General features: G+C 39.8%; 1 protein-coding gene across 1 annotated transcript in view; it reads left to right on the forward strand.

Moving 5' to 3' along the window:
* Positions 1 to 24,732, forward strand: part of fstl1b (follistatin-like 1b) — a 247,162-nt gene that overhangs the window by 205,546 nt on the left and 16,884 nt on the right. Inside the window, exons 4-5 of the mRNA XM_053495851.1 lie at positions 21,149 to 21,250; positions 23,136 to 23,265. Coding sequence (XP_053351826.1) covers positions 21,149 to 21,250; positions 23,136 to 23,265 — 232 coding nt within the window. The remainder of the gene's footprint in view (positions 1 to 21,148; positions 21,251 to 23,135; positions 23,266 to 24,732) is intronic.

The raw sequence follows: 24,732 nt of genomic DNA on the forward strand, positions 1-24,732 counted from the left end.
ATCCCAGTGGACTATGGTTTGAAAGGTCACAGGTTCAAACCCCATGACCACCAAATTTCCCCAGGGCCCTGAGCAAGACTCTTAAACCTCAACTGCTCAGATGTATCTCACTCACTCATCGTCTATACCTCTTTATCCTGTATTCAGGGTCATGGGGGCCTGGAGCCGTGAGGGAACACACACATATACACACTCACACACCCATTCGCACACTACCGGAAATTTGGGAACGCCAATTAACCTAATCTGCATATCTTTGGACTGTGGGAGGAAACCCACCGAGCACAGGGAGAACATGCAAATTGCATGCACACAGAGACGGTAATCGAGTCTGAGTGGGAATTGAACCCGGACCCTGGAGGTGCATACTGTAAATGTATGGCCCTTTTTATGCTATGGTTTTTTTAACCCACTTTTTTTCTAAAAACATTTGATAAAAATGTGATGGTGTTTTCCGGATTGCTGCACAATATAATTACGATTATCAATTTTGCCGTTATGTTATAATATGCATGATATACGTCTCTTGCACCAAGTGCCCTTTGATAGCCTCCAGGATTCCCATGATCCTGTACCGGATAAGCGTTATGGAGAATGACTGAGTGAGTGTAGAGTATCTATGTATTTCAATTTTATATTAAAGATGCCGATACAATGATAATGATGTTGTGACAATGATACTGTCTGCTTCAAATCAATAGGACGGCTATTTAACTGGAAAGAGTGCTTTAGGGTTCAGGGGTTTTTCAATTAAATTAGTTTTCAGTGTGATGTGAAGAGCCTAGTATGGCAGAAAGACCCCCTGGGGTCCGCAATCGCTGAGACGTCAGAATCATTGTAACAAGTAGAGAGAAAATAAAAGCCTGGCATTTTTACTGCACTGCCTACTCTGAAGGTCATAACACCACCAGCAAACCAGTTTCATTCCCTTCCTTCTACTTCTCCCTCCTCGCTCAACCATTAATTACTTTCAATCACTTTTCCAGCTGATTCTAGGTGCCGTGTCTCTGTCTGAACAGCTGTTTCATTTTCACCGAGCTCTAATCCTGTATCCCCCGCTTAGCAGTGCAGAGAAGCCCGTTGTCTCAGGTCTAATTTAGAATAAAGAAGGGTGTATTATGATGGGAAAAAAAAAAAAAACAGGCACTGAAAATGTGAGAAAATTATAGGCAGGACATAAGAGAGTCGGCAAGGGAAACAGTGCCTGAGGATAAAGCATGATTCTGTAAAAATTGCTAGGTTCAATTTTAAAAGAGAAAGTTAAGCAATGTCGTTAAAGCTTTGGAGATGTCTGGGTAATAAGATAGAGAAAAACATAGACGGTGAAGTGTAGGTGTCCGCCTGCCTGAGAAGAGTATCTCTATCATTTTCCGGATAAAGAGAAGAAAGAATAGTAATATTTTTGAGCTCAGATCTGGTGTGAATATTCTACTTTTCATCCTAATACAACATACACCTTTTGTCTTTTCTTTTATAGCTACGTGTTATCTCCCAGTAAGATCATGGTGTTATTATTAATCCATAAATTCATCTATGGACTAATAGCTGTGCAGCCAACCGAACTAGAATAAAAAGAGCAATAACCAAATATGATTTATAGTGTTTTGCTTTATTGATCGCTGCTACCTATTACATTATGCGATGGTGAGCACAACGCACAATGACTTTGTAGGAGTAAGAAGGAGCCAGATCGGCTTTTCCAACTCGATTGATTGGGCGAGATGCACATGAGATGAGCAATTAGCAGTGGGTTACGCTCATGATTGAACTGCACCCTGTGGGGAGAATGAAAATGGCAAACGAGCATCAACCCTGAGCGGGAGGACGACTGGAGGTTCAGCTATTCTCATTTGCGCTTTCTAGGCTCCTACTGAACAAAGTCAGTCTCGCACTCGTAACCTTTTTTTTTTTGTCTCGCACTTTTTTTCCTTTGCTTGCTTTCATCTTATAGAAACTGTTTCTTTTCCTCTTGTTCACAATGTTGTTGTTTTTTTCTGTTGTTTCATCTATTCTGTCCTATAGTCTGTGGGATCTTTGCAGATTTGGATTGTTGTCTGTCAGAAGCAGTAGAGCGCTCAGGAAGCCTGTATAGAACTGACAGAAAGAAATAGAGAGAGAGAGAGATAGAGAGCTCTAATTTGAGTGGGCTGTTTTATCTAAGGGAACACTAAGGGAACGTTGGTTTATTTTTTATTTATTTTTTCCCATATTTTCTCCCTAATTTAGTCGTGTCCAATTCCTCCCCGTCACTAGGGGGCTCCCACATTAAGGCTACTACTACCACTCAGTCGGGAGGGCCAAAGACTATCACGTGTTTCCTTCGAACCACGTGACGCCAGCCGACCTTACGTTTTCGAACTGCTCGCTAACGCATAGTTGGGAGCGGCATAACACACTCGGAGGACAGCGCTATCCGCTCCTTCCACTTGCGTGAGCTTACAGACGCCCATGATCGACTGTAGAGCCGTGATCAATGTGGGAGCACTAAGTACCTCTCAATCCTGCCCTCTGAGAGAGCTCGGCCAATCAGCTCTCTCTAGACCTCCCGCTGCAAGAGGTTACTGCATCACCCGGGAATCGAACTTGCGAACTCCGGATGATAGGGCGAGCACCTTACCACTTCCAAAAGTAGTCCATATATGAGGGACACTTGTTTTCCCACATCAATCACCCATAACGGTAACGATACTTTTTTTCTTTTAATATTATCGATGCAGTTTTTTTCCCTGCGTCATAAAGACCCAAAGAATTTAAAATGATCGAAATCTTTACCTATGCCACATGACTTATGAGTATCACAATAACAATGCCAGTTCTTGTGTTTTTGCTGTACACTGAAGGCGTTTGATTTTGTGATCCAAAGTTGAACATAAGAGGAGTCAGTCAAGCACGATGGAGGTAGTATCATGCCTTGGGCTTGCATGGCTGCTTCTGAAACAGGCTCACTAATCTTTATCGATGGTGTAACTAATAGTGGCAGCAACAGGATGAATTCAGACGTCTACAGAAACCTTCTGTGCACCAGTTTACAAAGACCTGCATACAGTCTAATTGGGAGGAACTTCATCGTGCAGCGGAACAATTACTCGAAACACATCGTCAATACAACAAAGGGGGAAGACGTGGCAGGTTTTAGATCGGCCAGGTCAATTAAAAGACCAACTAATCATGCATCTCACCTTCTGAAGAGGAGCCTGAAAAGAGAACCGCCCGGAAAGAAATAATAACTTGGAAAAGCATCACGTAAGAAAGGTTGCAACAGTTCGGTGATGTCAGAGGGTCTGCAACTGGATGCAAAGAATATCCAGCCAAATGTTAAAGTGTACTTTAGTTTAAAGATTATCTCTTCACATATCTTAACTTTTCTGATATATATCGTCTTTTATTCATCGTTTGATCTTAAACCCAAATTTCTTTAGGGGACGGCAGAAAAAAATTAAAAAAAGTGTTGGCCTTGATGTTTCAGTACTTTAGGAGGAGACTGTACTGTAAGTCATCATTACCAAGACTAAGTACGCTGTTGGAAGGAAAGTGACCAATTCTCTGTGATGTGAGGTCCAGAAACTCTGTCCTACATACCAAGACTGCTGGGAATGTTTGCTTTTTTCTGTCTCTTACCTCCTGCCTCCATTAGTCACTACATCATCGTCCTTCCCTCCCTCTCTGTCTGCCAGAACAGCCTACAGGATAAACAATAGCAAGATTGTGCACAGTCCTATACAGGGTGTGTTCTGGAAGACCAAGTCTCAGTGTCAGTATTTCCAAGCCACAGACTGCCTACCCTAGAAAGTTGCCGGCCTGTGAATACAGTATTAACTCTGACAGGGGAACATTGACACGGGACTAAATTTTAAATGCCAAAACAGCTAGGATCCTCGCTCCGTTCCACTTCTGGACCCCTGGACCTTCGACATTTGGGGTGTAATGAAGGGTTTTTAATTGGGTTGCTGTGCCGCTTTGATTTATTGTGCTACCATCTTTTTTTCACTGTCATCAGAGTTGAAACTTTTTATTATGGTGTGAACTTTAAAACCTTTACGTAGAGAAACGAAATGGGATGGAGCCCAGAGAGGGCTGTGCTCGGCACACCTAGAGTTATTCTAGCTTTAATTATACATGGTAGGGTCATATAGTTAAGTTAGTGCTAGCTTTTAGAGCTGCTGGGAAAATAGCGGGCAAAGAGCAGCACTCGTGAAACTCCTTGCTGTTAAATACCTTGTCCTGGATCAGAATGAAAAATAACACTGAAGTCAAAGAGGAAATTAAAGAAATGGTGTGAGTGCGACCAGTTTTTATTTTCTTGATATCACTTATCACTGTTTTTCTTTTCATTACAACATTGATTTATCTATTATAGCCTTAAAACATTAACAAAACACTTTTTGTTCAAATTTTTTTCCCTGATTTGGTCATACAGTACCACTCATTTCCATCCACCAGCTAAAGAGAGGTTGAAGAGCTGCTTCCTTCACGATGCATGAAGCCAACCAACCAACCAACCAACCCAATCTTTTACAACTGTTTAACCGGGCAGCATAACACACTATGGGGAAGTGCTGTTTGTTTTTTATTGCATACATGAGCTCACATATCCCTATAGCTGGCTAGTGTCTCTGTAAGTAGTTTTTCAAAAAAGGTCGGTGGTTGAGTTCGTTTGTACCACTTTATCCTGTATTCAGGGTTGCAGGGGGCCTGGAGCCTGTCTAAGAAAACTTAGGGCACAAGGCGAGGGTACACCCTGGATGGGTTGCCAGTCCAACGGCAGGGCAAACACACATACACACACTCTTTCACACATTACAGGCAATTTGGGGAATACCAATTAGCCTAATCTGCATGTTTTTAGACGGTGAGAGGAAACCCATCAAGCACAGGGAGAACATGCAAACTCCATACACACAGAGGCGAGAATCGAACCCAAGCCCTGGAGGTGCATGGCGACAGTGCTAACCACTAAGCCATAAAGCGACCACTTTTTTGATAAAAAGTTATACTTTTTTATTGCAAATTAATATTATTTTCAAAAGTGACTGTACTTATGCATACACAGTTTTCAATGCATGCACGTTTAGTGACAAATTATTTCACTCCCCAGTTATTTCCATAAAAGTAATAGATCTATGTACATACATACATAGTGTGCATGTTTGAGTAGTGCTGATAGTGTCATCCAGAGTCGTGCTGGAGAGACTGTCACCTACCTGCGGAAAGAATTTTCAATCATTCATACGCCCCAAGCTAGCCAACAAGGCGTCACAACATCCCCTGTACCATGACAGAAATGAACTATTGCACACTGTTGTACAGCAAGTGATATTATACAAGAAGATTCGGTCACTACCCATTTAAAATTTCACATATACAGTATGTATAAAGACAGCACTAAAACTCTTATTTTCTTTTTAGCCTACACCATGGCATAACCGAGTCCTAGATTACACTGTAGATAATCAGTCTATTCTGCATGTTTTCTATGTATTGTATACCACAATTTAAAAGGGGTGTTCAAGGCAATCTGGGACTTTGATTGTGCAACATAACAGAACACAGATAAGAGAGTAAAAACTACCTCTGTTTCTCTATATATAACCAGTGCTTGGATACCATGTGTTCTCAGTACGCTGGAGCCATGATCGAACTGCCTCCTTTACATCTGAACCTCTGGCCTCCCAGGAATTTCTTTAATAGCCAAAACATGTGGAAATGGCTTGCAGCGAGGTCAGGACGGGAAGGATGGATGTGGCAATAACTCCCATGTACCAGTGGTGTGTGCCTATGTACTACTAGGAATATTCTAATCCTTTTTTCCACTACAGAAGTCTAGTACCTCTGGCTTAGAGAGAAGGAAGCAAAGAGTATCAGAATTCATGACGGTATCAGTATTAAAGCAAAAGTATTGGCACTGTGACAGTGCTACGGGGGAGAGAAACCATGAGATCCCTCCAACTCAGACAGCACGGCCAAATCCGTTCTTTCGGCTCCCGATCCGTTTGGCTGCGGCGTTTGTCCGAATTTACATTGTCTATCTCCAGACCGCAGAGCCAATGCTTTTCATCTGTGCTGCTTAGGAGTCATGGCTAAATAATTTCAATGGTTTGACTAATTTTCTGTCTGGCTTTCTGTCTGGAAACTGAATGTTTTTGCTTCTCGGGGTATTGAAAGGTTTTGGGTAGAGTTAGTAGAGGCCTGACGTGACCTTTAGACACTTCATTGTGATCTTTTATACAGTTGACTACTACATATTATGAGTGCGTATTCCTGCTTCAGAGGAAATGGGACATCGATATTTAGACGTGTCTTCCATAGCAATGAACAAATGTGGACATGTAGCAGAAATTATAATATGTTGTCAGGATTTTGAGGACTGATGATCGACACACATCTTTTTATATATATACAATATAGAAGCATGCCCGAAATGTGATTACCAAAAAATAGCGCCAAATATGCATTCCCATCAGCCATTGTGCCACACGGAACCATGTGAGGTGATCCCATGTGAGATGATCCCATGTGAGATGATCCCATGTGGCACAATGGCTGATGGGAATGCATATTTGGCGCTATTTTTTTTTTCCAAACACAACATTGTTTTTGTAAATAGAACACTAGAACAACAAAATTCTGTCTGTATGATTAGAATTAATACTAGCAGCACCAGCACAAAGCGAATTCCTGGAACCAGTTTGGAGCCAGTGTTGTTTAGTGGTGACATATGGTGGTGAAATAGGATATGCATATACATGATCCAGTACTCTGCACATTCTGATCTCAGTGTTAGCTTTGACGAGTGGGAGGAAAAGCCTCCTGCACTTGGACTAATAGAAACAGAGAAGCATGGAGGTGGAGAGAAAAATGTGAAATGACATTTAATTAATAGTACCTATAAAAGAAATACATGTTGTATCATGCTATGCTGGTGTATAGTCTGGTGCTGCATGCTGTTTTTTTGGCAGATACACGGTGCTTTGAACATGTGTCATATAAATTGAAATTGGTGCGCTGATGTATGTGATTCAGTCTATTTTTACATTTCTTATAGGTCATTTGTTAAAGGGGTATGGTAAGGTGTTGGACTACTGATCGGAAGGTCCCAGGTTCAGAACCCAGCACCACCAAGTCGTCACTGTTGGGCCCCTGAGCAAGGCCCTTAACGCTCGATTGCTCAGATGTATAATGAGACAAGATGTAAGTCGCTCTGGATAAGGGCGTCTGTCAGATGGCATTAATGTCTGTGACTGTTTCTTTTCTGCGTAAGCGGTCATGAATGCTGCTAAAAAAGAACATGCGTCTAAGAATCCTAAGGATTTGAATATAGCCTACTTTTAATCTGTATTTGTGTTCACCAGCTGGTATGATTGATAGATATAAAGGTTTTAAAAGTACTGTAGAGCACAATGGAGTAAAATGAACACAAGTGAAGGGAAAGGCGTCTTTATTTAAAAGAAGTGAACTGATCGCAAACATAGTGCAAATACATAATTACAGTACGTAACTACATAAAACACAGACAGACCCACGACTAAGGCAAGGTCAAGAACGGGAACAGAATCAGGTGTTAAAACTGGAAAAAAAAACGTAGTTTTGTGGTAAAATGAGAAAAGTGAAAAAAAAAAAAAAAAACTGTCAATCATTATAACGTGAGTTTAGGCAGCCGAAATCCAAACAGAGGTGGAGACAAGACACGGATAACAACGAATACAAATGGCACATCTAAACAAACAATAACAGAACATGGGAGTCTCTTGCGCTGTGCTGTCAAGTTTAATTCGCCCGAGCTCTGCAGCATGCAGCGCTCAGCACGAGGGCTGAAAGCAGTGACGCTCAGTAATGATTATATTAACAAAATCATAATCTGAGTCCATAGCGGGAGTTAAATGGGATAATCCATAATTAACATTGTATATAGAAATTAAGGCAAAAGTCAGAAAGCAGAAGCTTCATCCTGAAATAGTTGATGTAAAAATGCCTGGTAGGTTCAGAGTGAATGATGACACATTTACTTTTAGCAGACACCCTTATCCAGAGCGACTTAGATTTTTATCTCATTATACTATACAGGTCCTCATCCAATAACCATCTTTAAGCATGGTATTCATATTATTACTACAATGAAACTAATAGGAACAATATGTAGCATCCTGGGAGTTAAACAGACTTTAAAAAAATAATTTTTGCAAAAGATACACTGAAAAAAAATAGATCTGTCATATTTAATCTACTGTATGTAAGAGATTTTTTTATATATTTTATTTATGAGTCATTTGTGCTAGTGATCTCAGATTCAACACCTTTGTCTCCAAAGCAGCACACTACCACCTCCATACAACTCAAAGATCTTGTATCTTGTGCGAGTGACGTTTTCTCCGTTTTCGAACGCTGTCACACTTTCATCTGATCTAGACTCCACTCGTCATTTGTCCTGCGGCAGTTTTATAGCAGAAACGATCCTACTCACGACGAGTTCCTAAATCGCTTTGCTGGTGATCTGTATCTTTTGGAAGTGATTTTAGATTGCGGTATTAATTATTAAATGTCTTCACGGTCCTGAACATCAGTGAAATGATATGTTAGATAAGCACCAATTCCATCACTCACATCATTAAACAGCAATATGCAGGACATTTATTCAAAAAGCAGTGTGTCAGCATTCAGCTCTCATAGCCCCGAGTTAAAGTGCTCTCTCTCTCCCTCTTCCTCTCTCTCTGCCTGGAACATGCATGAGATAATGTCATGCTAAGCACTTACATAGACAATCGCAAGATGTACGTGCTTAATAATGTTTTAAAGTTTTTTTTAATGACTCAATTTGATTAAAATCTTGATTTTATTGCGTTTTTATTTAACAGCCAGTTGGCCACATTTATTGTAATATTATATTATGAAATATTTTATTTGAATTCCATTAAAAATGTTCGATTTATCAAGGGTTTATCAGTCTGTTTTTAATTGAGGACATGGTACATGTACATTAAGAATGTGCAAATGAATTTATCTCATTTAAATGCTCTACAGTATTCTGATAATGATTAGACTCTTGCTCTCCATGAGTCAATTTTTCTGTTTAAAATATGTCCTACATTTTTTTTATCCGACCCCAAAGTTTAAGTTGATGTCATATAACTTTAAGAAATTTGTCCAGCATGTTATTCAAATGTGTAAGCCATGTGTTTTAAATATTTCATCTCACTCTGGTTATGTTCAAACACATTTGTAAATTTGATTTTTCTTAAAAACCAACAATATAAATATGACAGGTCAGGGGAAATTTCATATAAAGCCCGAAAATTAAATTCAGTTCCCTCACTTACTCATTTCTATACCGCTTTATCCTGCATTTCGGGTCGCGGGGACCTGAAGCCTATCCCAGGAGACATAGGGCACGAAGCAGGGTACACCCTGGACAGGGTGCCAATCCATCGCAGGGCACGCAGACACCCACTCACACACTATGGGCAATTTGGAAACGCCAATTAGTCTAACCTGCATGTCTTTGGACTGTGGGAGGAAACTGGAGGAAACCCACCAAGCACCAGGAGAACATGCAAAGTCCATGCACACGCAGACAGGAATCGAGCCTAGCCAGGAATCGAACACGGACCCCGGAGGTGCAAGGCGACAGTGCTAACCACTACACCAATTCAATTCAATTCCATTCAAATCGAATCTGTATGAAATGTGAGAAAATATGTATGAATTTAAATAAACCCAAAACAAATCTAAGCACAAAGTGTAGGTAATTGTCATGACAGTTATTCACTGTTGTAATAATTTGTTGTATTTGTAAATTGAAATTAGCAGGCCCAAAAAAACAAGACATTCTAATATTTCATTGAACATCCCAACATTTATTCCAGTCCAGAGTCCCATGAATTTTTCTCTATGACCCCCTAACAACTTCTCCAGCACATCCCAAATATCCTCAAAGGGAATCATTTCTGGACGCCAATCCATGTCTCATGCAACCTGAAGGACAATTTGAGTCGGATGAATCCTGGAATTTATGAAAAGACCTGGTCTTTCAGTATATTTAGGTCGTCAGCTGTTTTTGGTCACATATTGTTGTTGAACCTAGACCTGACCAACACAAGCAACCCCAAAATATAAGTGTAGTCACATTACTCTGCACTGTCCAGTTTGCAGCATGGAAGCGACATGGACGAAAACTTTTAAGCTGTACAGAGAATAAGAATTCTCAATACTGGTTAACCTGTTCAGGATGGATGTTCACTGGATGCCTGGAGACTCTCCCAGGGGACTCGGGCACTATGCGGGGTACACTCTGGACGGGGCACCAATCCATCACTGGGCACACAAGCATACACACGCACTTTGGAATTTGAAAATGTCATATAGCCTACTCTACATGTTTTTGTGTAAAAGGTGGGAATAAAGTGCTCAGGTGCATATGATTGGCTAGTGCCCCTATGATTGAGTGTAACCCTCCCCACTGAGAGCTTCTGGCTTTAGACGGCTGCGACAGAATTTGAACTCACAATCTTTGGGTGATAGAATGTACACGTTTCTGTTTCACTACTTGGGAGCATTTGAATCAGTTATATATACAAGGCTCATCGGCCAATCACCAGTCCTGGAAAATCAAGCCGAAACCGGTCACAGGCCATTTGATCGGTGTATCTTATGTCTTTGATATCGCTCAGTCAGGCCACATTTATATTCCTTTACACTGACTGTTCTCTATATAGCTTATGCTTCAGTTGGTTTACATTTTTTTAGCCCCTGAACACCTGAGCTAGGTGATAACTGTTGTAGAATACTGATTACTCTGCCGCACCACTGTGTTTGGAGCAGAAACTCAATCTAAATGTGAGCCAGCCAGGTTTTTTTGAGAACTGCATTGAGAAAACAAGGTGTAGCAAAGCTGCCGAAGTCAAATATAGTCAGTGTTTCAGTGTCCTGTTGACTCAGGAGGTTTTCATTGCCATAGTGACCTCTGGCTTGTTCCCTTTCGGGGACATGTACTGTCCTCTTCAAAAATTAGTACCCCTGCTTTAAATTCTATGTGTTTTTTGTGTAAAAAACATAATAAGAATTATCTGATTATAGTGGACTTTGACTTGGCCATTCCAAAACATTGATCCTTTCTTTTTTTAGCTATTCTGATGTAGATTTACTACTGTTGCATGACCCAATTTAGACCATGCTTTAGCTGTTGGACAGATGGCCTCACATTTGCCTCTAGAATACTCTGGTATACATAGAGTTCATGGTCAACTCAAGGTGCCGAGGTCCTGTGGCTGCAAAACAAGCCCAAATCATCACCCCTCCATCTCCGTGCTTGACAGCGGGTATGAAGTGTTTCTGCTGATTGGTTTTCACCAGACTCTGTTCTAGGCATTATAGGCATGTTCAAGTTTTACAAACCTCAGTCATGTTTCCATGTTCAGACTGAAGAAGCTTTCTCACAGCAACCCATTCAAACAAACTGTACTTGTTCAGTCTTCTTCTAATTGAACAGGGCCAGGGGTAGCTCAGTGGTTAAGGCATGGGACTACGGTTCGGAAGATCCCAGGTTCAAACCCCACAACCACCAAGTTGCCACTGTTGGGGCCCTTGAGCAAGGCCCTTAACCCTCAACTGCTCAGATGTGTAATGAGATAAAAATGTAAGTCGCTCTGGATAAGAGCATCTGCCAAATGTAATTGTTGTGTCATTAACTTTAACATTAACCATGCTTAGTGAGGCCTGTAGGGTATGAGATGCAGCTCTTGTGTTTTTTTTTTTTTTTTTTCTCTCTCTGAGCATTGCAACGTCTGATCTTGGGATGAAGGTGCTGGGACATTCACTCCTCAGGAGCTTGGTAAATGTCTTGGACGCTTTTTCACTTTTTTCACAAAGTCTTTCCCACTGTAGAATGTTGAACTTGTTTGGAAATGGTTTTATATCCTTTTTCAGATTGATGTGTAGCAACAATTGCTTCTTTAAAACCGTCGATTATGTCTTTCTCTCTCAGTATTGTGTTAACACACACATAATTGCTCCAGACCAGCAAACTGCCAAAACTTTTTCTTTTATGCAGTAGAAGTCTGCATACCTGCTGGTGGTCAGTTAGTCAAGGGCTGATAATGAGGTGCATCTGCCTGCAACTTAGAATTCTGTGGAAGCAGTAAGGGGTACTTAGTATTGCCCATATGTTTTTTTTTTCCTATTACTCATAGTGGTTTTAACATCCAGCTGCTGGTTTGTACAGTAATTGGCCATGCGGAATCAAATCACACATTCATCCTGACACAAGTCAAAATATTCTGGACTACAAAGCCAACCTGTTTGAGGATAAATGTATCGTCTGATCAAAAGTCGGACCAGAAGTGAGCGAATCCTTTTGTCCTTCTTGTAAATCAAATACAGTTCAGATCGGTGGATTTCTGTGCTGACTCGGTAATCCTGTTCTTTGTGCTGCTTAACCTGCGCCTGAGAAATGCTGGAACAAAGCAGCTGAGTTAGAGTTCAGTGGCCCCAGATCGATCCTTCTTTCTCGTTCTTCATCACTCCATCTGTCTACCATCCACTTTCCAGCCCCCGCCTCTTCCAGTTGCCATAGAAACTCTTGCGGTTCAGGGTTTTTGATTCGGTATTTGGTTGAGCTAAAGTGTGCCACATTAAATGTCAAATAGACTGCCCCAGTTTAGCAGGGAAAGTTTCATTTTCGAAACAATTCTCTCAGTTGTGAAACTCCAGCTAGATTCCGACATTCACTAATCGAATAGAAATGTTGGAACGAGTTCCTGGTTGGAATTCAATAGTCATGGCTTGCCCTAATTCAAGTTTCCACACCCTGGATGGATGTAGTTGATAAATTAGTAACATCATTATTATTATTATTATTATTTTTAAGCAGTTTCTTTTTTGGTTTGCTATGACAAACATGAAAACCTTGCCAGTGGAAAATTCAGTTACACAGCATGAGTCATGGATCACCCAGCAGGGACGAGAAAGCATGAACATGGAGAATGTGGCAGAATCCAGATGTGGAAACAGCCCTTGTGGAGAACACTCGCCCACACCCATACAGGCACCTCCTATTACTAATCGTAAGGCCATTTAGGGAGAAATCTCACCGAGCGAGAGAAAGAGAGAGAGAGAGCGGAGGATAAAGTGTGAGGAACGCTGTAGACAGTTAATGCTTAGTGTGACTTTAAACATCTACATTCTGCTACACTTTTATGTGCACTTTTATTCTGCACAGAATAATGATTAAATAAGATTCCGTCTACAGGGGCAAGGCTCAGTAACAATGCTCTAACAGGAGGGCTGGATACAGGAAACGTTTGAGAAAAGTGGAGAGGCACGGATTAGGGTGCAGTGTGTGTGTGTGCGTGTGTGTGTGTGTGTGTGTGTGTGTGTGTGCCTATGTGTGTTGTAGTAACCTCTTTACTTCAGACTAAACTTGGCAGCAGCTGATTGGCCAGTCTGCTGTTCACATGACCAGTACAGTGTGCAGTGAAGTGGGGGTCGTTTGTTCTTAAGAGGAAGAGAGAGAAAGAGGGAGAGAGAGCGAGAGAGAAAATAACTTTTGTATAGGCTTAAAGTAGATTCAGTGCCACTGGTCGAGGTGTAACGAAACAAAAACTATGCATGGAAGTTAGCCTCACCTCAGTAGACAATGAGAAATGGGTAGAAAGAAAGACAGAAGGATGGAGAGAAAGACGTTGGGAAAGCAAAAAGGGTATTGACTTTTTGTGCCGGCTTGCCAATAGAGCCTGAGAATAATGTACAGAAAGGGTTTTCCCATTTGAAGAAGAAGAAAGGAAGAAAGGGTTTTTGTCTTTTGGTGCAGACATGAGGTTGATTGTGGTGCAGAAATATGTGCAAGAGCTAAAAAAAATAAATTACACAATGATGAAAAGAAATGAAATAGTCTGATAGTGCATTATGCAGGGAGGTTCGGGCCACCTCAGGGAAGAAAGAGAGAGATATGTAGAAATTATAAAAGAAGAAGAAGAAAAAGTGAAGAAACATGTATTTTTCTGTACAATAAGTATACATAAACAGCAAGAAAGAAAGAAAGAAAGAAAAAGTGGGAAAAGTGTTTTCAATTAAAATTGATTGTGAATGTATGTGAGAACTAAATGAGCTAGACTGATAGTACATTAAAGGGATGAAGGAAGAAAGGGAAGGATATATTCAAGCTTGTAGCAGAAGTCAATAAGAAATGAAATTGTCTGATACTCGGTACATTATACTGCGAGGGCTGGGCCACCTCAGGGAAGAAACAGTCATGGAAAATAAGATAGAATATTAAATTGACAGACAAAAAAAGAGAGCTATAAAAAAGGTGGCGGGCGGGGGGGGGGGACCATAAATCATAAAAGGAAAAGAAAATGAATGTGGATAGAAAAGCGAGTAAGGATGGATAGATGGATGGATGGATGGAGGGAGGTTTAGTACAGTTAGAGCGCACAGTCAGTACATTCAGATCTCACTGTATGAAGCTGAAGCCAGTGTTTTAATGTTGCACAGTAATCATAGACATTTATGTAAATAAGAAGAAGAATCGCAGTTCGACAGATGGACAAAGCAGCAAGAAAGTCCAGGCGCAGCAACATATTATATTCCCGAGCTAAATGTCCAGGAGCAACTAAATACAAGTGCACGAGCGAGCAGATGTTTCCTGAGGTAGTGATAAAAACCTGACGTGAAAGCTACTTCTTTATTTGTTTCCCCCTCAGCTCTCCTTTCAGCTGTTTCAGGAATTTTAGCTGCATACTTGTATTACTTAATAATGTTTCTTGCTTGGGCTTGACCTACATTTTGGTTTCCCTGCTTTCATTCACGACAACAACAGCACAAAGATTCGGTATTGTTTTCTTTTTAAAAAAAATGGCCGCGTGGATGAGCTTTTTAATTGAGTATTATCTAAGATTATGTGTCCGTAAAGTTTGAATCGGTGGAGTTGGATGAGATTATCATCATCGTGGTCTATGGCCGCTGTGCGCGGTGGCGTCGACAGCTCCGTGTGTTATTTCTTTTCATTCGTTTTTGTTCTGTGCCGTGTGACTCAAATCCTTTATATTGTTCCCGTACCAATCTCTAACATCATCCAGCCCATCCATGCATGGGCTTCCTTTCCAAGTTGACACATCTGTCATCCCACCAATTTTTATCAATCGGTTGTCATTCGTTTTAAGGTTAGAACCAAACAAGCTAAGGTTTAGTCCGTCACAGTCTGTGCTAAAGGCTGTGTTTGTCTAATCGTTTTATTTTATTATTTGATATCTAATTATTTAATAAGATCATAATACATGTTTTGGACCATCTTGGGACCTGTACATTATCCATGAACGGAAAACAAAGTGCGGTTTCCTGAACCCGTGCTGGAGGAATTTCAAGTTCATTCAAATGATCAGCTGCTTGAAATCTGAGTTACAAATCTATAACAATGCAACGTTTGCTTCATAATAATGGGAATTTACAACTACGGTCTTAGGTTTTTTTTCTATTCTGCTTTTTCTTTCGTAATAATAAAAAAAATTTAATTATTGATTTTATTTGTAAAGTCAATCAGTTTAACAATGCAAAGATTTATACAGATCATACCAAGGTGTATTTTGGTTTTGCCGTCTTTTGTTCACTTAGTTTCCTGTGATTTGTTTTTGCTCACAGGAGAATTATCAGGCTGCACTGGGCCCTTACCGATAGAGACCGAGAGATTGGGACAGAGTGACAGGACAATGAGTCTGTCTCTAAAGCATGAACAAGGAGGCACTTTTCTACATGATTTATATATATATATTCCCTAGCAGTTAATATGAAAAAAGACAAGAATTACACTTTTAAAATAAAAGCTTTTCATCACTTGCGTTTGAAATGAGGAACGAAAAGAAGGGAGCCATTATTTTATACAAAATGCATCAAATCTGATAGCTGGTACGGTGTGCAAAGAAGCAGGGAGGCTCCTACCTCTAGAGAGAGAAAGAGATGGAAAGAAGAAAAAATGGGTTTGACTATGGTACAGACTTAAAGTAGACACTAAAGCAGAGATGTACTGTATGCGAAAAGATCCACCACAAGTTCACGTCCTGAAAAGGTTTCCTACTAATTTTCCAACACAATATTAATGAGAATGTAGTGACAGGGAAGCCATAAAACCATCAACCACCAATCTGACGTGAGGGCAAGAGGAAGGCAAAATCCAGACACATACTTTGTGTAATTTTTTATGTAGATGAAAATGATTTTTCCCTTGATGGATCAGTGCTGCCCTCTACAGTAGACTGCTCTAGGCATAATGACACGGCCATCATTAAAGCATCATTTCCCGAAACTCTCACAGCTGGTTTGTCATCTAGTGAAAGAGTGCTCAGAACGATACTCCCTCCATCATAGTACGTATTACAGTAATGGTTGTGCTCATAATGATTGGGGAACTTTTGTGCAGAAGGGTGGAAATAATTAGCGTGTTTGTCTGGCAACAAGTCTAGAGCTAGAGCTGAGTGTGTATGAAACATACACACATGTGAAGGCGAAGGTGGCAAGATTTATAGTTTACCGATTACAACGTCTCCTAGTTTTTTTTTTACTGTTGTTGGCCATTTGGAAATGGTAGGGTTTTTTTTGTTTGTTTTTTTTGTAAAATGATATTTTTTTTGTAGGATTTGCATTTATTAATTTGCTGAACGCCTACATCCAGAGCGACTGAGCTATGAGAGATGGGAGCTAACAGTGACAGCTTGGGATTACAGTGCTGGGATTTGAACTCAGAAACTTCCAGTCAGTAGTACAGATCCCCAACTGCTGAGCTAACACTGCCCCATTAGCAAGGTTGGCAGCTCTTGTTAGAAATGTTGTCAGATCTGGGAAAAATAGGAGGAGTCTCTCTCTCTCTCTCTCTCTCTCTCTCTCTCTGGATGGTTTCTGTTGCAAGAAGTGACGCTCTACTCTAAAATGCAGGAAATGAAACTTGGGATCTCTAATTTGATGTTAACATCTTGTCTTGCTGTTTTCCACGAACTAAACTAAACATAAGAGAAGGTGAGAATAAAAGCGAATAAAGTCCAAAACTAGTGTTTACTAGTGTTTTTAGTGATTTTACAGAAATGTGTGCTTAATACAGTCACAGATGCATGAACACAGCCAGTGGTACTGTAATTGTTAGTGGAAAAAAAAAATAGATGCTTGACCTGTACATCTTTGGCAGAATAACCAATATTTTTATTCTGCACTATATATGAGGGTAAGAGTTTAGAGCATTGCGATCCATAATGTTCTGCAGACCAAGTGAGGAGGAAGAAACCTTTGGATATGTCCCAAGTCAAAGGCAGCAGATTTTAAACAGTCAGCACGTTTACATGCACTGTGACATTAAGGTATGGTTATAGCCATTTAATTGGCCTGCTATCCTTGTTCCAGTACAAAAACATTGAAAAGGAGATGGATTTATTGACCGGAGTACGTCTGACCCCGCTACAGTACAGTAGGTTGCTATTTCAGCTTGTTAGTGTTATAGTCCCTTTGACTATTATATCATGTCGAGCGGAGGAAACATGGACATCTTTACAGTGCTGTACATTTTATGCATTCACTTTTGGTACAAATGGTTATGGTGATATCCAAAGGCACCGCATTGTCCGTGGCTTCTTCTGCTGTTACACATTTGGCGCATGGAGCATGTGCTTGGCCGATTTCTGTGCCTGATTGAGTTATACTGTACATTCAGCACTAGCTCAGCTCCCAACCATATTATGTGGGTGTGCTAGTCCATGCTTGTTTAAAAATCACCCCCTCTCTAAATAAAATCTTCTTCTCTCTTCTGTGTTTGACTGATGGCACTTAGTTAGTAACCCAGTGTAAGTATCTATCCAATGACGGAAACTTCAAAGCACTTTTTGTAAGTCGCTCTGAATGAGAGTGTCTGCCAAACAGTGAAACTGTGCTGTGGCATCTAGCACCGCTTAAATTTTATGTTGGCAGAGGTGTGACTGTGTGTCTGCTCCATCAGGGGTCTGCACTAATTTTAGCTTTGCTAATATGCCCCAGCTTAGCCCACATGGTACTAGAGCAAGTACAGCACAAAGGCATTTTCCTGATGCCCAGTACAGTGTGTATCGTAATATTCAGGATTGCTCTCAAAGTGCTAAACAAGTATTTCTAAATAATAATGTAAAGGTAAAAGCAAAATTATCTATATCTTTGTATTTAAACAACGAGTTATCAGTTTTCTGTACTCTGTATTTTATTATAGGAGGTCTTAGTGGTTAGCGCTGTCGCCTCTCACCTCCCAGATCCGGGTTCGAATCCCAGTCTGTGTGCATGTTCTCCTCCTGCTTAGTGGGTTTCCTCCAGGTGCCCGGGTTTCCTCCTACAGTCCAAAGACATTCAGATTAGGCTAATGGTGTAATTAGTCGTAAAATGGAAATAAATACAGTGGTAACTACCTTTGGAGTCAACGGTTCCTAGATACTGTAGGTGGATGGAGACTCCATTATAAGTGTGTTGTGGCATAGTTCACCATATCTGTAGTGTAAGGAAGAAAACTCTTTGACATTGGCTGTTTCAGGAAAATTATGAGTGACTGGTGGTTCTGCTTCGTTAATACCCTGAACTTGATTATCTTTAAGTAACAGCATGCCTTGAAAAGTTTGATTCCTCCTAAACAGCAGCAACATCGTACATCAGTTCACACCTAGGTTTATTGTCCATGAAACAAGGTTCTGTTCTCACTTAAGTTATAGCAACTATTAAAGCTGGTCTCCTCACTAGCCATGCCGTTTTTTCTCCTTTCTGAGGTTAATTGCACAAACAGACACGACACCCAGCTCATCGTGTTACAGAGAAATAGACGCGTAACCCTTAAGAGCATTAACCCTTAAGCCTTTTATAAATGTTAAATAAACTTGATTAATGTTTTTTTTAAAATAATTTTTCATTTGTGTTAGATTTTTATTTGGTACTTCCTTGTGAATGAATTGTTTTGATCATTTTTGTAATTTTGAATAAGAATAATATTAGAATGAGCATCTTATAAGGCACATAATAATCATTAGTTAATAATGCACAATACATCATATTGAAAAGCTTTACATAAGAGAATGAATTATTATTGGTGATATACAGAAGTAATAATAAGGATGGTGATGTGTGTGTGTGTGAGAGTATGTAAGAAAGTGTGTCTCTTTTCTGATATTTCTTCGCTGCAAATTATTAATAAAGGAAGTATGATTTTTTTTTTGCTGTGGCAGCACTATTCTAACCCTCACTTACTGTACATCGGTGTGATTCCTGCTTCACTAGTTGCAGTGCTCCAGTCGAAGGCTCGCCTGTACCGTGTGTGTGCGTCGAGCACAGTCCCCCCACACACACCCCCAGAGGGGTGCCATTTGTTACAGAGCAGGAGGGAAGTGCTTTATACCCCAAGTGCCCTTCTTTTCAAGGAGAACATCCTGTTGTCAGGGTAACAAGAGGCAGGCGACCTGATGGGAGTTTGTGGGAAGCGAATAGAGTTCTGCCATTTATAGAGAGTGATATTTATTCTCTCTCCTGAGAGTGTGTGTGTGTGTGTGTGTGTTTATGTATTCGTACGTGTGTGGGTTTCCTGCGCTTTTGAAACGACGTTTTTTTTCTTCCGATTTTCATCAAACCATCACTTGCAGCTTTGCTATAAAGACCAACGTCTAGTTTCAAGATGAGATGATCAGTGAAATAGTCACGTGCATTAAGAGCTGTATGTAAGTCTGTATCACTCTTTCATTTAGAGTGGTTTATTATAGTTGTATGGCTGCATACATCGTAATCATTGATGTACAAAGACTTGGAGTAGGTTTTGTGCCTCTTATCAAGAGAACGATGAAGGTGAGGATGCAGATGCAGTCAGAAACATAGTTACTCAATAAAACAAACAAAACCTATCTACTGTATGCACAGGACTACATAGGAACTAGGATAAACACTTAGTATTAGCGTGAGACAGACAAACTCTACAGGAACTACAAGAGACAGCGATAATGAACGTAACAGCAAACACAAGACAAATGAAAATGAAACACAGGAGACTTGAACGGCATGACCAATTATGAGCAAACTAGAAGCGTATGATATTTAATTCAAATCCGTTTTATTTTTATAGTGCTTTAGATAATGGGCCTTGTCACAAAGCGGCTTTACAGAATTAAAAAAATTATAAAAAATGAGCTTAAAATGGGGTGGAGTGGTTAGCACTGTCGCCTTGCACCTTCGGGGTCCGGGTTCGATTCCCGTCTCCATGGAGTTTGCATGTTCTGCCCGTGCTTGGTGGGTTTCCTCCGGGTACTCTGGTTTCCTCCCACAGTCCAAAGATATGCAGATTAGGCTAATTGACATTCCCAGATGGAACCCGTCCTCATTTAGGTGATATTAGATAGCAGGGATTGATCTGAAGTCATACGATGTGTTAGAAGGCTGATGTGTTTAAGTTAATATGGAGGTCGCGTTTTCGTATTAGAGGCTCAGGTACAGAACCGTTTGTGGGAATTACAGTCCTGAGCTTTCGAGCGACCGCAGACACAAGTCACCAGAGAATGATATGAATCATCCAAAAAAAATAAATAAATAAAATTGTGGATATGGACATATAATCTTTATTTCATCATTGCCACCACTGCAGAAATGTAATCCAGAGTAAGTGTAAAAAGTGATGCACTGGTTATGCTCATCTTTTTACAATTCTGACTCGTCGACATGCTGACTTGTAGTTTGAATATCTGTTTGGTGAAATGTTGTGAAGAAATCTTGTTAGGTCATCTCCTAAAGGCTGAGAGGACCGGAGAGACACGATCCCATGCTCGCTTTCACTAACAAGCTCTCCAGGGGAAGATAATTAGCCAGACCTGCAACTGGAACTCTGGCTCAGGTTTACGAAACACCTCTCGTCCTGAGATGAGCAGCTCTCGGTGGAGTTAAAAAGAAGCCCATCAAGCAAATTTTTCATTTTTATAATATTGATTTTTTTTTTATGCAAACACTCCATCTAGTGTTAAAAGTGCGTAATGGATTATTTTTTAAAACCCTTTGCAACATGCATATCTGGATAAAAAGAGAAGAATGGAATAAAAAAACGTGTTTGTGTACAGAACGGGATATAGCCCCAGATTATGGAGTATGTGTACAATGGAGTGTAATAAATGTGTGTGTTTGTGTGTTTCTTTCTCTGCAGGAACCTCAGAGCAAGTCGAAGGTGTGTGCTAATGTGTTCTGTGGCGCAGGGAGAGAGTGTGCAGTGACAGAGAAAGGCGAGCCTAGCTGCTTGTGTATTGAGGTGAGGAGTTTGTAATTGATTCTGTATTTAACAGTCTACATTATGTGCATTATGGATATTTAGCATCAACAGAACAGTGGAGCCACTGAATACTATAAAAAATTATAAATTCACATATATTTACAAACAGTGTTGGGTGTAACGCATTAGAGTACTTGGATTACTTTTTTGATGTAATGAGTAATCTAACGCGTTAGTTCCGCCATTTAAGTACTCAGTTATTTAGTTATATTTAAAAAAAATTGAATCCTTTATTCAGACAATTTATGTAATCCGTGAGCCAGTCAGCAGTCATTTCCAATCCGTTACTGCGTGCATGTGTGTGTGTGTGTGTGAAAGTCATCCTACAAGCCCCGCCCCCGATAACCCGCCCCTCTCTGTTATTCCAGCTGTTAGTAGTTAACAGATTATGGGCCAAACGTCGCTGAGTGATGATGGTAAAATAATTATAAATGTCTTGATTAAAACAATATGCATGAGGAATCACAAAGGAGTTTTCATTTTCTGCAATGGAAAAGTGCTCTAACAGGTTACTTTTATCAGAAAATAACACTGTATTGTAACTGATTGCTTTTTAATGTCAGTAATTTTTTTACGTAATTAGTTACTTTAAAAAGTAACTTCCCCCAAAACAAACAAAATAAAAAAACTGTTTACCAAATAATGTAACAAAATAGGCTAAGGATAAAATAAATGGACGTTTCCGAATGAAAAGAGATTTTGCAATCAAGTTACTTAACTACTACGGTGTGTAACAATGGAGGTTAAAAAAAAAAATCATATATGATGCATGATACAATTTTTTTTTTATTTAGTCTTTCAGCTGTTACCATCTTCTTATGAACTAAGCTTTGAAATTAAAATGATTATTCATTTAATCACTCAAGAGTGCCATCTACAGGTGAACTGCACAAACAACAGGAAACAACCAATTTCATCAAACCACACAACCAAAAAATAGTTTTTGTTGTTGTTATTTTTACAACACCAAAAAAAACATAAATATAATGTTAAATCAAAACAACAAAACAATGTAAATTAAATTATACTGATCATTAAATATGAAACCCAATAGTTAAAATGTAATCTTAGTAACTTTTGCCGCTTGCATGATTTGAACGTTTTAGAAACAGGGACCGAACGGTCAGAATGGTGCAGGCAGAATCAATTTGGTGATAAGAAAGATCAAAGGAGAATGGCTCAGACTGGTTCAAAGCTGACAGGAAGTAACTCAATCACTCTTGACAACCACGGCTAGCGGAAAAGAATCTTAAAGCAGACATCATGTCAGAGCTTGGGGCAGACGGGAAACAGCAGCAGAAGACCGCATTGAGATCTTCTCCTGTCAGCCAAGAGCAAGAATCAGACTGTGCTGTGGAAGGTACCTGTTCTCCATGTGCTTGGTGGGTTTCCTTCAGATAGTCCAGGTTCCTCCCACAGTCCAAAAACATGTAGTGTAGACTGATAGGTGTTTCCAAATTGCCTGTAGTGTATAATTTTGTGTGTGTGTGTGTGTGTGTGTGAAAGAGCTTGTACCTTGCAATGGTTTGGGTGACCCCCACGTCATGCCCTATGTTCCCTGGGATAGGCTCCAGGCCCCATGTGATCATACACAGGATAAACAGAATAGATAAAGTATGGATTATTAATAATAATAATAATAATAATAATAATAATAATAATGATAATAATATGGTGTTTGTTTGTTTTTTATGTTAAAACACATATATACGATATATGCTCCCTATTTAAATGACTGTATCCATGATCACTTATTTAAACAAGAAATTATTAAAAGTAATTGATCGTTGCTTGTTAGCATTTTCTGCTTATAATTTATTTTATTTTTTTACATTTTTTTTTGTTTTTCTTTGTTCCTTCACAGCAATGTAAGCCTCATAAGCGTTCCGTGTGTGGCAGTAACGGGAAGACGTACAGAAACCACTGTGAGCTTCACAGAGACGCCTGCCTTACTGGACTGAAGATCCAAGTAGCACATGACGGCCACTGCAGAGGTGGGACACTAGAGGGCGCTTTATCTCATTTTCATATTTTGAACAGACCCTATAGAGCTCTGCATCTCATTTTATTTCATAAAAGACCATCCAATGAGGCATTTCCTCACTTTTATGTCACAGGGCCTTGTTTTGGACCTAGGGGAATCATGTCAGACCCTACATTTTGTTTGTAGGGATGTAGGGACACCAATATGGCACTTTAGCTCATTTTCTCCCCTAGAAGGCCATCAAAGGGAACCCTAGAGGGCAGTGCATCACGTGTTACTGGAAGGGCTTCTTAGAGACCATTTTACCATGCCTCCTCTCACGTGGTGGCACTCTTAGGGGAAATTCATCACACGTCCTTGCATTTAGCAACACCCTAAAGGGCATTTCGTTTTCATTAAAGCACTTTATTACATTTTCCCGTCTGTACAGGCATCCTGTAGAGCACTTGATTATGTTTTATGTACCACTGGAGAACGTTAGAGGGCACTTTATTATGTCTTATTTAATGCCGGAGCACCCTAGTGGGACCTTTCAGTGTTTTGTTTTTCTTTTGTTTTGTTTTTTAAAGGGAATACAGTATATTGCTTTCTTTTGGTTTAATATAGGGTGCCCCTAATATTATGTGAAACTCAATATACTTCTTCCACAGAAAAAAACAAACAAAAAAACACATAGCCTGTTCCGAACAAGATTCGGAATCTGAAAAACTATCCGAAGGCATGGGCTTAGACATGTATTAACCCAGCCGTGACTCATCTTTTACAATAGGTAGCCTAAGGTGCAGTTCTAAAGCTAATTTCTTAAATTTTTTTGTGAATGGCTCTTTTATGGTGCCATGTCTTTCTGTATAGCTAACTTAAAACAACAACAACAAAAAAACATAAATGCATTAAATTTACAAGCTGTTAGACTGATCGCTTGAATTTAATGAGTTTAGATATGCATATAGCCTTCAAATAATGCCAACATGAATCTCATTTATGATTTTTAATACAAATGTTTTACAAGTCAAACTTTCAAAAATCGAAAAAAAAAAACCTTCAATAAATTGCAAGAAAAATAATTGTACAGATAGAAATAATGAAGCTAGTGTTTATATACAGTACAGTAAGTGCCCCACATACGAACATTCAAGTTACGAACTTTTAAAGATACGAACATGTGTTTGTGCAAGTTCAATTGTTGAAGTTGGATCACATGCCAGCACACATTGTCACGCAAGAAGCAAACATAAAAGCAGTCAATGAATCTGGTACTGCCAAGCAATAACGATGGAAACAAAAGTTGAAAAATGAAAATAATTAAGAGAATGTAGCGAGGTGTAAAAATGCCAGACCCGTTCTTTCAACATGAATTGTTTAACCATCAGTATGATTCTGGAGATCACTGTTTTATTCTATACTGTGTATCTAGTTCTGTTGGTATCCTCGAACCTAGACAATGTTTATTGGACTTAACAAACAAATTGGACTTACG

The sequence above is a fragment of the Clarias gariepinus genome, chromosome 5, assembly GCF_024256425.1.
Source record: "Clarias gariepinus isolate MV-2021 ecotype Netherlands chromosome 5, CGAR_prim_01v2, whole genome shotgun sequence".
Lineage (NCBI taxonomy): Eukaryota > Metazoa > Chordata > Actinopteri > Siluriformes > Clariidae > Clarias > Clarias gariepinus.